Below are 16,375 nucleotides of genomic sequence, written 5' to 3'. Positions count from 1 at the left end.
ATCGGATCACAAAGGGGTCGCAAACCGATCTGTACATGATCAGTTTGCTTAGTGAAGCTAGTCCTAAGAGATTAGGGCTCATCAGCTTGGAAAAGAGATGGCTGAGGTGGCATATGATAGGTCTACAAAATTCTAAATGGTTAGAATGAGTAAAATCAAATCGATTTTTTTACTCTTTCAAAAAGTACAAACACTAGGAGATACTCAATGAAATGAATGGAAATCATTTTAAAACAAATAGGAAGAAATGTTTTTTCGCTCTAAGAATAGTTAACCTCTGGAACTCGTTGCCAGAGGATGTGGTAAAAATAGTTTAGACAAGTTCCTGGAGGAAAAGTCCATAGTCTGCTATTGAGACAGACATAGGGGAAATCACTGTTTGCCCTGGGTTTGGTAGCATGGAATGTTGCTATTATTTGGGTTCCTGCCAGGTACCTGTGGCCTGGATTGGCACTGTTGGAAACAGGATACTGGGCTAGATATACCATTGGTCTGACCCAGTATGCTATCCTTGTGTTCTTAAAAATCAAACAGGCTAATTTAAAAGAAAATAGGGCAACGAGAAGAAAATCAAAAGGGAAAAAGGGAAACCCCTGTGCAGAAAGCAAAAACAAACAAAAAGTAGGAGTTGACAAAATGTTTCCAGGCAACAAAAAAGATTTATTCAATCAAAATGTATTAACTAAGAACATAAGAATTGCCATACTGAGACAGACCGAAGGTCCATCAATCCTAGCATCCCACCCACAACAGTGGCCAACCCAGGTCCCAAGCACCTAGCCAGATCCCAAATATCAAAACAGACCCCATGCTGCATGCAGTGGACCTCTCCAAGCAGTGGCCTTCAGGGTCAGAGCCTTCAGGGGATTCGCCCAACCCCCTAAAGGCCCTGAGGGCACTGCTCTGAATATTATTGGTTGAAAGGTAACAGGCAGATGCTGCTCAGCCAATCAAATTCAGATCAGTACTGTCGGGGTCTTCGGGGGGATTCAGAGAATCCCCAGCCCAAGAGCCCTGTTTGTTTGTTTTTGCTTACTTTTTGTTTGATGCAGTTTGACTGGTTGAGCAGGCTGCCTACTCAACAAATCAAACTGGATCAAGCAAAAAGTAAACTAAAAAATAAAGCAGGGCTGTAGAGCTGGGGATTCATAGAATCCCCTGAAAGCCCTCGTCGCATGCCACTGTCTCCAGGTCATCTCAACAATGACCCATAGACCTCTCTTCCAGGAAATTATCCAAAACTTTCCCAAACCCCGCCAAGCCAACTGACTTCACCACATTTTCTGGCAACAAACCCCAGAATTCAATCACACACCGTACGAAGAAATATTTCCTCCTGTCCGTTTCCAATCCACTACTTAGTAGCTTCATCACATACCTCCTAGTCCCAGCATCCTTGGAAAGAGCAAACAAGCAATTCACATCCACCCTCCCCACTCCACTCAGTACCCCATAGGCTTCTACCACATCACTCCTGAGCTGTCTCTTCTCCAAGCTGAAGAGTCCTAGCCACCCCAGCCCCTCCTCATAGGGAAGTCATCCAATTCCCTCCCCCTCATCCTTAACACACTTCTCTACACCTTCTGTGGAACCACGGGGTGGGAGGGGATGTGCACAGATGGATCGAGCACTGGTTGTCGGGTAGACTGCAGAGGGTCGGAGTAAAGGGCCAATATTCTGACTGGCGGGGAGTCACGAGCGGTGTGCCACAGGGATCGGTGCTGGGGCCGTTGCTCTTCAACATATTTATCAATGACCTGGAAAAGGAGGCAAAGTGCGAGGTTATAAAATTTGCAGATGATACCAAACTGTGCGGCAGAGTTAGCTCCAGGGAGGAGTGTGAGGACCTGCAAAGGGACATAGACAAGCTGGAAGACTGGGCAAACAAATGGCAAATGCGCTTTAATGTGGAAAAATGCAAGGTTATGCATATAGGGAAAAAGAACCCGTTGTTCAACTACAAATTGGGGGGGGGCATTGTTGGGAGAAAGCAATCTTGAGAGAGACTTGGGTGTGCTGGTGGATGCATCACTGAAGCCATCTGCACAGTGCGCAGCGGCCTCAAAAAAAGCCAACAGGATGCTGGGCATCATAAAGAGGGGCATAACTACAAGGACGCGGGAAGTCATCATGCCACTGTATCGAGCGATGGTGCGTCCGCATCTGGAATACTGTGTTCAATATTGGTCGCCGTACCTCAAGAAAGACATGGAGGTACTTGAGAGAGTCCAAAGGAGAGCAACAAAACTGGTAAGAGGGCTGGAACACTACCCATATGCTGAGAGGTTGGATAGGCTGGGGCTCTTCTCTCTGGAAAAAAGGAGGCTCAGGGGTGATATGATAGAGACCTTCAAAATCATGAGGGGCATAGAGAGGTTGGATAGGGACAGATTCTTCAGGCTGAAGGGGACAACAGGTACGAGGGGGCATTCGGAGAAACTGAAGGGAGATAGGTTGAAAACGAATGCAAGGAAGTTTTTTTTCACCCAGAGGGTCGTGGACACTTGGAATGCGCTACCGGAGGAAGTGATCAAGCAGAGTACGGTACAGAGATTCAAACAGAGACTGGATGGATTCCTGAGGGATAAGGGGATCGTGGGATACTGAGAAAGCTAACCAGAAAATAAATGCAGAAACCCAACCAGGTCGTGCAGGCAAGACCGGAGGGCTAGGACTTTGATAGGAAGATAGGACTCAATTAGGAAACCAAGGAGGCATGGGGGCCCCTTCTGGTGATTTAGACAGGTCGTGAACTGTTTGGGCCGCCGCGGGAGCGGACTGCTGGGCAGGATGGACCTATGGTCTGACCCGGCGGAGGCACTGCTTATGTTCTTATGTTCTCCAATTCTGCTACATCCTTCCCGAGACATAGCAACCAGAATTGCACACAGCTCCTGAGGCACGGCTGTACCACAGAGCGACACAAGGGACATTTTCATGTTTGTTCTCTATTCCCTTCCCAATAATTCCCAACATTCTATTTGCTTTCTTAGCCACCACCGCACACCAAACTGAGGGTTTCAATGTACCCTCAGTGATGACACCCATATCCTTTTCTTGGGCAGTGACTCAACGTGAAACCCTGCATCGCATAGCTATTGTTTGGGTTCCTCTTTCCCACATGTATCACTGCTCACCTGCTCCCACTAAATATCACCTACCATTTTGATGCCCGGTCTCCCAGTCTCACAAGGTTCTCTTGCAATTTTTCACAATCCTCTTGCGATTTAACAACCTTGAACAACTTTGTGTCATCAGCAATTTCAGTCGTCTCACTAGTTATTCCCATCTCTAGATCACCAACAAACATGCTAAAAAGCAGTGGTCCCAGCACAGACCCCTTGGGAACCCCACCATGTACTCCTCTCCACTGAGAATATTGACCATCTAACTCTTTGACTTGAGAAGCCAATAAACTGGTTTTCTTTGTTGGAGTTTTATCAAGAATTTTGGTTTAAGTAGAGCTGAACTGTCACATTGTTTAAGACATTTTGACTCCTGAGGAAACACAGTACCGTATCGAGTCAAAGAGTTAATACATTTTGTTTGAAAAAAAAATCTGTTGTGTTGGTTAGAAAATATTTTGTCAAATCCCTACTTTTTGTTTTGTTTGGTTTTAGTTTAAAAGAAATAAATGTCTGAAAAGTTAACCTGATAACGTGTTTATATTTTGAAAGACGTTTGTGAACTGTAACTTTTATAATGTTTATCTTTATTATACTTTAATAAACAGATTGAACCAAAAAGAGAGCGTTGCCCTATCAAGACAAAATATAGTTTTAGCCACAACATTCTGGAGTTTCGAAATCAACCAGAGAGGGAACAATGTAGTCCATTACAGTAATCCATATTTGAAGTGTTTGAACCAAAATAAAGGGCTCCTTTTACTAAGGTGCGCTGGCGTTTTTAGCGCACGCAGGAAATTACCACGCGCTACACTTCTAGAAGTAATGCCAGCTCAATGCTGGCGTTAAGGTCTAGTGCGCGCGGCAATGTAGCGCATGCTATTCCGCGCGTTAAAGCCCTAGTGCACCTTAGTAAAAGGAGCCCAAAATGTTTCTTAGCAAAAAGAGAGCGCATATTCCAAATCTACCAAAGTTTAAACATGTATAAATTACTACATTAACTTTAGGCTCTAAAGAGAGTGCCATATCTAAATAAACCCTCAGAACTTTTGAAATTCACTTTACTTTCAAAAAAGATTGTCAGAAAAGGTTAAAACCTCTGGAACTAATACTAAACATTGATTCAACCAGAGTACTTGGTTTTATCTTGTTGAGTTTGAAACTAGGCTTGCTTTTCTGAAGTGGGCTGTGAAAACTCTCACGGCTGTCTATAGCTATTCTTCATGCTGTTTTAGATTCTTTAATTTGTAATTTTTCAATTTGTATTTCTTATCTTTTTATTCTTTAATATTTTTAAGGCTGCATTTTGATTAAAATTTATAACTGCAATTATCGCATGATTACTTTTTTTCCCCCACTGTAGCTTGTTGTGATTCAGAGCAAAGGAGGATTAAGTGACTTCCCCAGAGTCAGTGGAGAACTCCCCCCTCCACACACACCATATCTTTAATTGCAATTAAAAATTTTATTGAAACGCAGCCCTATTTGAAACCATGAGCGCTATTGTAATTTTCAATCAAATTAATGCAATTGGAAATGTTTTGACAATGTAGTTGACAAATTATTATTCACTGGAATCAACAAAAACATATAATCAGCATAAGAAAAATATTTGCACCCTAGTCCAAAAAACATTAACAATAAGAAATCATGTATATATTAATTGACACTGGAGAGGAGACACTTGAGGAATCCCAAAGAACCCCACATGGGGGCTTCCAAAAGGACAAAGCATCTTGCATTTTAATCTGATAGTGGTTATTTAACAGAAATTCCCTAAACCATTGTGAAACCATTCTTGTAATACTAAGAGCAGATAATTTTAACAAAAGGATATTAAAGTCCCCAGTATCAAAGGCTGCAGTAAAATCAAACTGTGGAACAGCAGCACTTCCCCTGGAAAGCAGCAACCTAGCTTCCGAAGCCAATATTCTGCCCAGTTAAACCATGCTGAATGATCTGAAGATTTTTCCCTGGTTCAATAAATGTCAATAGGTTTTCAGCTTTTTCATGAACTTTTGGGCTCCTCATACAATGCAAAATTGTAACATTCTTCTTCAATTATTAATCTTATCTTTGTAGAAACATGTGGAAGGTAATCTTATAAAAGCGCAGTTTTTATACAAATATTAGCACAAATCCTGCAGAGATAGGGCCACACTATTAAAAACTGATTACAAAATTTTTTAAAACAATCAATTTAGGTTCGCAGCACCTAACGACACTTAATGATGTCTACCTGAAAAGTAGGCATGGTTGGCTTAGGTGTTACATGGTGTCTGTGATAGGCGCTGGTAAATTCACTGGTACCGGTGCCTACCATTGGGACACCTAGCGATGCCTAAATCCACTTAGGCAGTGCTAGGTATGATTCTACAAATGACGCCTAGTAGTTGATTGACAACCATGCTGAGTGGTGCCTACAAGCTAGAAGCCATTTTAGAACCAGGATCATAGTGCCTACATTGGCGATTCAGACTTGTGAGAGCATCTGATTGAAGATTTGAGCTGCTTTAAAGTTTTAGAGTATCCCTTGCCACCCAGTACATTCAGTTGAGTGTGGCTGTATTCTAATGCTGTTTGGTTTCCTGAAGCAGGAGCATGAAACATGTGCATGTTGAAACCAAGAACCCAAGCTTTAAGTTAAGCAATTTTTTGTTTTCTAATATTTATTTGGTATGAATTTGGCACAAATTTGGCACTATTTATTGCTTTAAGTATGAAAGATTCAGCAATGATTCGGTGGTGAGGTGGCAAAATAGGGGGGGCTTTACCTTCTAAAAAAGCCCCTCCATGTCTCTGAGCTGATCTTTACATATGTATAGCTTTATTTAGGTAATTTTTTGGGCAGTGCTCTGATATTATTATATACAAAGTTTTTGACTGCCTGTTTTCTTTTTGGGGTATCTGTACTGCTTTACCCTGAATCTTTTTTGACTGATCATCAAGTATGGCAATCACTCGTGGGAGTATGTGGTGCAGTGGTTAGAGCTATATCCTCAGCACCCTGAGGTTGTGGGTTCAAATCCCACGCTGCTCCTCGTGACCCTGGGCAAGTCACTTAGGCATCCTTATACGAAGCTGCGCTAGCAGTTTCTAGCAGGGGAAGCCGCACTAGTGGACTAGGTCCTTTAAGGCTCTTATATGGATGATTTATTTTTATGTGGATGGAATTATTTTATGTGGATGATTTCAGTGTACCTTTGGAACTTTGACACTTTCAAATAAAGTCCATTTAGGAACATTGTCACTCCACAGAGTTTTTTTGGTTTTCTTCTTTGTGGATATTTCGGGGTCAATTCCTTTTGTTTTTTTTAATGAGTGAAGCAGCCATAGCACTTCACTGTTCTCCCTCGTTTCAGGGAAAACCAGGTTAAAATTCAAGAGCTTTATAGGACCTATGAGAGAAGAGGAAAACCTGGTAAGGGATCCAAGGAGAGGAGCAGGCCAGGAAACCTCATATTGTAGGAAAGTCCTGATGGTGGGGAGGGATAAACCTGGGCTGGAGTCTCAGAAGCATTTTCACACTGGTAAGAGGTGTAGTAGAGGCCATTTTTGACTCCTTCTGATCCTACTGGAAACTTCCTCTGGCTCAGTGACTGGGTGGGAGTTTTTCAGTGTAGCCATCCATGACTGCCCACCACACTCCCAAAAGTACAAATCCCATAATATAATCAAAACAATTGTAAAGAAATCCATAATCAATTCATCATACCTGATTTCTGATGACTTGGTACTACTGGATAACCTTCTCAGTGGATAAAGCTTAAATATGCAATGCAAAAGTCCAGTTTCCTTTCCTCAGCCATTTCTTTACCAAAAATGTACCGAAATGCTTTAACAGTAAAAAGCTGCATTCTTAAAACTGTACTTTGAGCTGTGGTATTTCTCTGAATTTTTTTTACTATATTCGTTTTCCCTTTTAGCAGGATATGGACTGGAGGTAGACATGTGGGCTGCTGGTGTAATTCTTTTCATTCTCCTCTGCGGCTTTCCACCTTTCAGAAGTCTCAAACGAGATCAAGAGGAACTCTTTCAAATTATACAGCTTGGTGACTTTGACTTCCTCGCACCTTACTGGGACAGCATTTCTGATGGTATATACAATTCACCAAATTAGAAACCAAGAACAGGCCTCGACGACGAGAGAACTCGCAACGAAGGAGTCGTGAGGATAATCAGCCAAGGATGTATGGTTCAAAAAGTCACCTTATTTGTAGATATGCCACAATGGCTCAAACACTCGACACTGGCAGTGTTTTGGCATCTGTGCCTTTATCAAGAGTCTGTCTTGATAGTTGGCACAGTGCGTCGGACGCTCTGGGTCAAGCGCTAGTAAGGTGTCAGTAAAAGGAGTGTAGTGTCCAAAGCAGAGCTGCCCTAGTCTCTACAAAACCCACTGGGGGATCAAGGTGGCAACTGTCCTGCCAATCCATACAGTGGACTGTTGCTTAGTAGCAGCTGTTTATGAAATCCCAAACATGCTTGGTACCAGGCCTAAATCTCAATGTCAGTTTTCTAGGACATAAATTTTCAGCCTCTTTTGGAAATGGGAAATAAACAACTATGAACATACCTCCTTACCATTTACATGCACTTGGGTTCGGTACATGCATATTCTGGCTTTGTAAAATGGGGGCTTGGGTCCCCAATGCACAAAGGTTTCCTTGCAAGTAAAATCTCGAGCAAGAGTACAGGACGTATGGGGGCGGTACTTGGAGAGACCTCCCAGGAAAGGGACTTGGGAGTTCTGATCGACAAGTCAATGAAGCCGTCTACGCAATGTGCGGTGGTGAAAAGGGCGAACAGAATGCTAACAATGATAAAGAAGGGGATCATGAACAGATCAGAGAAGGTTATCATGCCGCTGTACCGGGCCATGGTGCGCCCTCACCTGGAGTACTACGTACAACACTGGTTGCCTTACATGAAGAAGGACACGGTACTACTCTAAAGAGTCCAGAGAAGAGCGACTAAGATGGTTAAGAGGTTGGAGGAGCTGCCATACAGCGACAGATTAGAGAAACTGGGCCTCTTCTCCCTCAAACAGAGGAGATTGAGAGGGGACATGATCGAAACATTCAAGATACTGAAGGGGATAGACTTATTAGATAAGGACAGGTTGTTCACCCTCTCCAAGGTAGGGAGAATGAGAGGGCACTCTTTAAAGTTGAAAGGGGATAGATTCCGTACAAATGTAAGGAAGTTCTTCACCCAGAGAGTGGTGGAAAACTGGAATGCTCTCCCGGAGGCTGTCAAAGTGGAAAACACCTCCAGGGATTCAAGACAAAGTTAGACAAGTTCCTACTGAACAAGGACATACGCTGGTAGGGCTAGTCTCAGTTAGGGCGCTGATCTTTGACCAAAAGGGCCGCCGCGTAAGTGGACTGCTGGGCATGATGGACCACTGGTCTGATCCAGCAGCGGCATCTCTTATGTTCTTATACTTCTTTACTGACACCTTACTAGCGCATGACCCAGAGCGTCCGTACGCACTGTGCCAACTATCAAGACAGACTCTTGATAATGGCACAGATGCCGAAACACTCCCAGTGTCAAGTCTTTGAGCCATTGTGGCATATCTACAAATAAAGTGACTTTTTGAATATACATCCTTGGCTGATTATCCTCACAACTCTTTCGTTGGGTATATACAATTCAGCAGGATATAAGATTGAACATAATATAACAATATTCTTTTCTTCCTGTACAAATGGTGACACAAGACCAGAACTAGGTATTTTGGCACCTGGGTCAAGAAGCATGAAATGCTTATGGGAGCTGGGTCAAAGCTGCAGTGGCGGCATCATTTCTTTCTTTTCCCCACATCCTCCTCCTGTCATGCCATGGGTGTAGTTTTCCTATTAATATTTATTTTTACATTTCCTAAACCGCTGCAACTGTACAGGCAGAAGTAAGCAGTTTATAATCAAATTCTGGAAGGAAAAAAAAAAAAGAGGAAAAGAATGGCATCATGTAGATGGGAAAGAAATATATCACTCGCACAAGTCACACTAATGTGTGCTTATTGCAGCGAATATATGGCACACTGTGGGGCACACTCGGATTCTGCAGTAATTATGCCTTGTACACATTCTACCCACGTGCTAAAAAATATTTATTTTGGGGAGTTTGGAGCAGGGGTCATGTCTAGGGGTGAACAGTGGTCACATCGATGCAAATCGGTTAGCATGTCGGCGTTGCACAGGGTTTATGCATGAGTTCCTACCTCCTACAAAATAAGTGGTGGTAGGGGTTCATGAACTAATGGATACATTACGGCATGGCCATTTCCAAGGTCCTATGATTTGGAATTTCCTTCCAGCCTGCTTGCAACAGAACCCTTCCTACTGTCAATACTGGAAATCGCTAAAGATATATATATACTCACTGTACCGTATTTTCACGCATATAACGTGCGCGTTATACGCGTTTTTACCTACCGCGCATACCCCTTGCGCGTTATATGCGTGAGCACGGTATACAAAAGTTTTTAAACATAGTTCCCACCCCGCCCGACGCCCGATTCACCCCCCCAGCAGGACCGCTCGCACCCCCACCCCGAACGACCGCTCGCACGCGCTCCCACCCGCACCCGCATCCACGATCGGAGCAAGAGGGAGCCCAAGCCCTCTTGCCCGGCCGACTCCCCGACGTCCGATACATCCCCCCCCGGCAGGACCATTCGCACCCCCACCCCGAAGGACCGCCGACTTCCCGACAATATCGGGCCAGAAGGGAGCCCAAACCCTCCTGGCCACGGCGACCCCCTAACCCCACCCCGCACTACATTACGGGCAGGAGGGATCCCAGGCCCTCCTGCCCTCGACGCAAACCCCCCTCCACCCCCAACGACCGCACCCCCCAAGAACCTCCGACCGCCCCCCCAGCCGACCCGCGACCCCCCTGGCGACCCCCACGACCCCCCCACCCCCCTTCCCCGTACCTTTGGTAGTTGGCCGGACAGACGGGAGCCAAACCCGCCTGTCCGGCAGGCAGCCAACGAAGGAATGAGGCCGGATTGGCCCATCCATCCTAAAGCTCCGCCTACTGGTGGGGCCTAAGGCGCGTGGGCCAATCAGAATAGGCCCTGGAGCCTTAGGTCCCACCTGGGGGCGCGGCCTGAGGCACATGGGCCCAACCCGACCATGTGCCTCAGGCCGCACCCCCAGGTGGGACCTAAGGCTCCAGGGCCTATTCTGATTGGCCCACGCGCCTTAGGCCCCACCAGTAGGCGGAGCTTTAGGACGGATGGACCAATCCGGCCTCATTCCTTCGTTGGCTGCCTGCCGGACAGGCGGGTTTGGCTCCCGTCTGTCCGGCCAACTACACAAAGTACGGGGAAGGCGGGTGGGGGTGTCGTGGGGGTCGGCCAGGGGGGTCGCGGGTCGGCTGGGGGGGCGGTCGGAGGTTCTTGGGGGGGCGGTCGTTGGGGGGGGAGGGGGGTTTGCGTCGAGGGCAGGAGGGCCTGGGATCCCTCCTGCCCGTAATGTAGTGCGGGGTGGGGTTAGGGGGTCGCCGTGGCCAGGAGGGTTTGGGCTCCCTTCTGGCCCAACTACACAAAGGTACGGGGAAGGCGGGTGGGGGTGTCGTGGGGGTCGGCCAGGGGGGTCGCGGGTCGGCTGGGGGACGGGCGGAGGTTCTTGGGGGGGGGCGGTCGTTGGGGGGAGGGGGTTTGCGTCGAGGGCAGGAGGGCCTGGGATCCCTCCTGCCCGTAATGTAGTGCGGGGTGGGGTTAGGGGGTCGCCGTGGCCAGGAGGGTTTGGGCTCCCTCCTGGCCCGATATTGTTGGGGAGTCGGCGGTCCTTCGGGATGGGGGTGCGAGTGGTCCTGCCGGGGGGGGGATGTATCGGACGTCGGGGGGGGGCATCAGGCTTTCAGGATGGGGACAGACCTTCAAGGGGGGACAGGACAGCGCACGGAAAGTCAGGGCAGTGCACGGAAGTCAGGGGGGGTGAACGGAGAGTCGGGACAGCGCACGGAAAGTCAGGGCGGGCGAAAGGAGCGTCGGGCATCATGCGCGGTATACCCGTGAGCGCGGTATACAAAAGTTTTTGTACATATCATCGTGATTTCTGCGCGCTATACCCGTGTGCGCGTTTTACACGGGTGCGCATTATTTGCGTGAAAATACGGTAATCCAGGACTAAAATTAAATATAACCTTGATCCTTGATGTTAATGCTATGAATACCTACTAATCTTATTGTAAGCCTCAGTGAATCCTTGCTAATAATTGCGGGGTATAAGAAACTGTATGGTTTGGTATTAATGGAATAAACTAAAAATCAGCTATTTTCCTTCTGTGGCAAAAATGAACTTAGCAGGTGAGAAAGAACCACATAAGGGCATGCTCAGGCCACTTTTTACTGCAGCCTAGTAAAAGGGTCCCTATAATTGACTTACATTAACGAAAGTTTGTAAATGAGGACCTTGGTTTGGCAGATCAGAATGCTTCTCAGATTGTCATGAATTGGGAAGGAGGGAGGCAGGATGCAAACTTTTATTCCCTCTTCCTTCAGCTCTCCATCTCTCTCACACCTACTCTCATTAGGCCCAACTTCACCAGTCTCGACATGGCTATTCACTTTCATAATTATGAGCTGTAAACTGCTTTGGTTCTACTTCTGAGAAAGGTTCATTTGATATACTGCCTAACTATTACACATTCTCTGTCCCCCTTTGATTTCAAAGTTTCCTTCTTCTATTACCCATTCTAGTTTCTCAACCCTTTCTCTAGATTATTCTATCTTCTGCCATCTTTCTTTTTTTCTCTTTTCAAGTTACTTTTTTCTCTTTTCCTTGTTTTTCTATCATAACTATAGTCTTCGTTATCCTATCTATCAATCAATCAATCAATTAATTATTTATTCAAAGTTCTGATATACCACATACTGTATGGCATAGGGTTACCAAACGTCCGGGAAAACCCGGACATGTCCTATTTTTAGAAGACTGCCTGGGTGCCCAGAAGGACTGATGCAAAACCCGGTAGATTGTCTGGGTTGTGGAAGGCCCCAGTCTCCTGGCCATGTCTGGAGGGCCTTATGCATGGATGACATCACACATCCACACATGCATGGAGACCCTCCAGACGCAGCCTGGAGGTTGGAAAACAAAGACAAGGCTTTGCGGGGGTGGAGTTAGAGGCGGAATGGGGCAGGCCTAGAGGTAGAACAGGGCTAGGGACAGGGCCATGTGTCCAGGTTTCTCTGGACAAAAATCTGGTAACCCTAACATGGCAGTGCAACTGAGTGGTTTACAAAATTCCAAATGTGATAAAGAAGAGAAAGGTAAAAGGGTTAGATGAAGGGTAGGGTGAGAAAAGAGAAGAGGAAGAAGAAAGGGAAAGAAGAGGAGGAGGGGAAAAGATACATCTCTTAGTTGAGGGGAAACAGGCAGAAAGATAAAATCTAATACCAGTTGCATGTATCTTAGAACAGCCAGGTTTTGATTCTTCTCCTCTTGCCCCTCACACTCCTTTCTTGCCCCTTACATACTACTTTCCACCACTTAAGGCTTCCAGGCCTTCTATCCCTTCCCCAGAACAAGCTGCAGGAACTTGAATTACATGCAGTGTTGCCAGTCCCCGGAAACAACACACACCACCATCACCATTCTCCTCCAACCTGCATTTACACATTAAAACAGGAAGTTCAGGAACAGAAGGAGAAAAGCAGGGATCAACACCACTGCAGGTGATCCAAGTCCCCATGGTCTCAGCCTATCAGAGGAGGGGCCAGCAGGGCCATTTTGCCCATGCCTCACCTGAAAAGAGGTCCAACTGAACATGAAATTAATTTAGCTACTGGATTTATCCTTATTTATCAGCCTTGTTTATAATTATCTCCTTCAACTGCTTCTGTATTGATTTATTTATTATTATTTTGAGTTCTAGAAATCCGGGGCTTCCTAATTTGCACTAGTCTAAGTCTCTGTGATTATCTGAAAGGCCCGGCTCATGGTCTGCATTGCTGTACTTCCTCCTCCATACATGGGCTGATTCCAGCAGTGAAACTCACGCCTGCACCCTAGTTTTGGTCCTGGTGAGTCAGGCACAAAAGCTTGAAACTTGCATACAGTTTGTCCATTTGCAAGCGTAAGCTGCCTGAACATAAATCAGATAAAATGCATGGTAGTGTTTGGTCAGGGAACTTTACAGACTGTTCTATTCACATAGGCAGATTTGTATATGATCGGGACCATTGCCACTGGCACCATTATGAAGGAAACATATTGCAACTTGACTAGTGTTTGGCTGTAGTTGATATTTGGCTCTGCAGTACCATGGCAGTCTTATTTTCAAACTATCCTGTTTGCTGCATTTGTCCGAAGGGACACTGACCTTGTTACTTTTTATGTATTTTAAATAAAACAGCCGCCAAGGATTTGATCGGCAGGCTTCTGGTGGTGGACCCTAAAGAGCGTTATACTGCCCAGGAAGTCCTTCGCCACTCCTGGATCACATCTGGAGGAAAGGCCAACGGCAGAAACCTGCAGCGGGAAGTGACCATGAATATTGAGCGCCACTTTGGTGAACGCCGCAGGCAGGACAAATAACTTGTGCTGCGCCATTGAACTGTGTGCCTAGCTCACAATTCACACGACATATGCGAAGTTCGAGGAAGGGAGAGGGATACTCTGCATGGTTTGTCATGTATGCAGTGACATTTAGCCTGCATACGTTGTAGCTACAAAGCCTGCATTGTTTCTGTTTCTAAATTAGTCTTGGCAAAGCATTTGTAGCCCTAGTGGTTAAAGTGGCAGGCTAAGAACCAGGGGAAGCCAGGTTTCAAATCTGATGGATGCTCCTTTAGGCTTTGGGCAATTCACTTAACCTCCCATCAGAGCCAGCAGTAGGGCTATAAACAGAGCAATTGTCCTGAATCCCAGGCCATAGAGGGCCCTAAGCCTGCCTAAAGTTGAAGAAGGAACAAGCTGTCACTGTACTTTGGGGCAGCCTCCCAAATTTATGCCCTGGGCCACAGCATATACTATATAATACTGGCCCTTCCCTCCATTGCCTCAGGTACAAACTTATATCTAAAGTTACAAGTATGCATTACTGCATTAGTGTACTGCGGATCTAATTTTATGCAATGGGATCTAGTTACTAATAGCTAATAATGTGCGTTAACAGCATTAGCATATGGTAGTGCACATTGGGGAGAGTGTGGTGCAGTGGTTAAAGCTACAGCCTCAGCACCCTGAGGTTGTGAGTTCAAACCCACGCTGCTCCTTGTGACCCTGGGCAAGTCGCTTAATTCCCCCACTGCTCCAGGTACGTTAGATAGATTGTGAGCACGCCGGGACAGAGAGGGAAAAACTGCTTGAGTACCTGAATAAATGCATGTAAACCGTTCTGAGCTCCCCTGGGAGAACGGTAGAGAAAAAAAAAATAAAAAATTAATGTTTAGCTGTAAAAGTGTAATCCCTCTGGAGACTGGGCAGTACCTATTGAACCTGAAATGAAAAGATGTTAGCTAAATACCTTTAATATTAATAATGGTAAAGCAGCGGCATGTATCTTGCACCTGCTGTATGTGTAGGTGACTGAGGAGGGGCAACATAGATATGACTTTGAAACTTGCTCTGTAGGTTAGATTTTTTGTATATATAGTACTCCCCCGATATTCGCGGGGGTTCCGTTCCAGGAACCCCCGCGAATCTTTCAAAACCGCGAATACAGTTTTTCGTGGGGGAGACTGGAGAGGTCAGCGGGAGAAGCAGGAGAGAGCAGCTGGAGCGCCGGCGAGTAAAGGAAATCACTCGCTGTATGCTCCGACCACCCCTTCCTGCACTAAAGTCGGGCCTTACCAATCAGGAGCTGCATGTCAAAGAAGAGGCGGTGCAGGAAGAGGCGGTCTGAGCATACAGCGAGTGATTTCCTTCACTCGCCGGCGCTCCGGCTGCTCTCTCCTGCCTCTCCAGCTGTCCTCTCCTGGTCAGCGGTTCGCAGTCGGAAAATACCACGAATGACCAGGACTGCGAACCACCGACCGCGAATGACCAGGGGAACACTGTATTGTGTTCTTATGTGATAATTCAGAACTAGCATTGGTACCCACTGTCTTTTCAAAGATGCCTCTTCCAGTAAGAGTTGAAAAATTTTTTTTTGGGGGGGCAGCAGTTATATTAATGCACAAAGCAAGGATGATCAAGTAGGAATGCAAACAGCGTATTTGTGAAATTACATAAAATATTATAAAATAATCTCATTATAAGGCTGTGAAACTGCTGCAAGAAATTATAAGGACAAGATCAAATGCGACTCTGGAGAAGCAAAAATTGTTACAGCTCACAATGAGTTCAAAAATTCTTACTTATTGGTTCTTTTTAACTTCAGACTATTGCTTGTTAATATAGGGCTCCTTTTATCAAGCTGCGCTACAGATTTTTAGTGCAAGCCAGCGCGGTAAATGTTCCAATGCTCATAGAATTCCTACGAGTGTTAGAGCACTTACCTTACTGGCCCACGATAAAAACCTCTAGTGCAGCTTGATAAAAGGAGGTGGTGGGGGATAATAATTTGTTCTCTGGGACAAGATGGCCATGTTCATCTCAACCTTCTAATCAGTAATAGGCGCATTGGGCAAGTTTGTAGTAATTATGATAGATAGGTGGGCATTGCTATTGACATAGATGATGTAATACATAAGGAAGAGATTTTGTTCCTTGTCCTGTTCACTTTCCAACTGTGCGTCAGTTTAATTCCTTTCTGGAACCTGCCTCAAATCCACTCAAGGCTGTGGTAAGGGTCTGAAACCATCTAGACCAGAGATATCAAATATATAGTCCACAGGTTGCATGAACCCCTGTTCAACTTACATTGTGAATTACCCAGCAGCAGGAAAGCACCGCAGGCAACGTCTTTCCCCTTACTCCAAGGCATTGGTGGAAACAGGAGCAACTCTTTAGGCCCTCCCCGCCTAGCCAGCTTTGATTTCTGGAGGGTACAGGCTCGGTCCTCCTCCTTGCCTGCAAGGGAATGATTGCTGAACTTTAAACTGCACAGCACTACAGTATCCATAACAGTTCAATGCAAAAAAAAACACCCCCAGGAAGCAGAAGAGTAATATGCAACTGAAACCACTGCAGGGCAGGTAGCCTTCTTTTATCAAATGGAATGGTCATGGGAGCATAAATGGGGGAGGGGTGGGGGTCGGACAGAGAAAGACAGTCAGGGAAAGGGAGGGGGAAGAGGAAGAGGAGTTGTGGTGAGGCCAAGATATTGAGTGAGGGGAACAAGGG

General features: G+C 45.8%; 1 protein-coding gene across 3 annotated transcripts in view; it reads left to right on the top strand.

The window, feature by feature from the left end:
* The window catches only part of DCLK3 (doublecortin like kinase 3), a 66,645-nt gene extending 52,240 nt beyond the window's left edge, over positions 1-14,405 (top strand). Inside the window, exons 4-5 of one of the 3 annotated variants that reach the window (XM_033930520.1) lie at positions 7,055-7,222; positions 13,503-14,405. In XM_033930520.1, the coding sequence (XP_033786411.1) occupies positions 7,055-7,222; positions 13,503-13,684 (350 nt within the window). In that variant the 3' untranslated portion in view covers positions 13,685-14,405. Of the gene's footprint in view, positions 1-7,051; positions 7,223-13,502 lie in introns of all 3 variants that reach the window. The other 2 variants (XM_033930522.1, XM_033930521.1) reach the window with 2 other exon arrangements.
* The last annotated feature ends 1,970 nt before the right edge of the window (positions 14,406-16,375 follow it).

This window comes from Geotrypetes seraphini, chromosome 2, assembly GCF_902459505.1.
Source record: "Geotrypetes seraphini chromosome 2, aGeoSer1.1, whole genome shotgun sequence".
NCBI classification, from domain to species: domain Eukaryota; kingdom Metazoa; phylum Chordata; class Amphibia; order Gymnophiona; family Dermophiidae; genus Geotrypetes; species Geotrypetes seraphini.
Note: the sequence above shows the minus strand (reverse complement) of the source record. Positions and strands in the feature narration are given on the sequence as shown.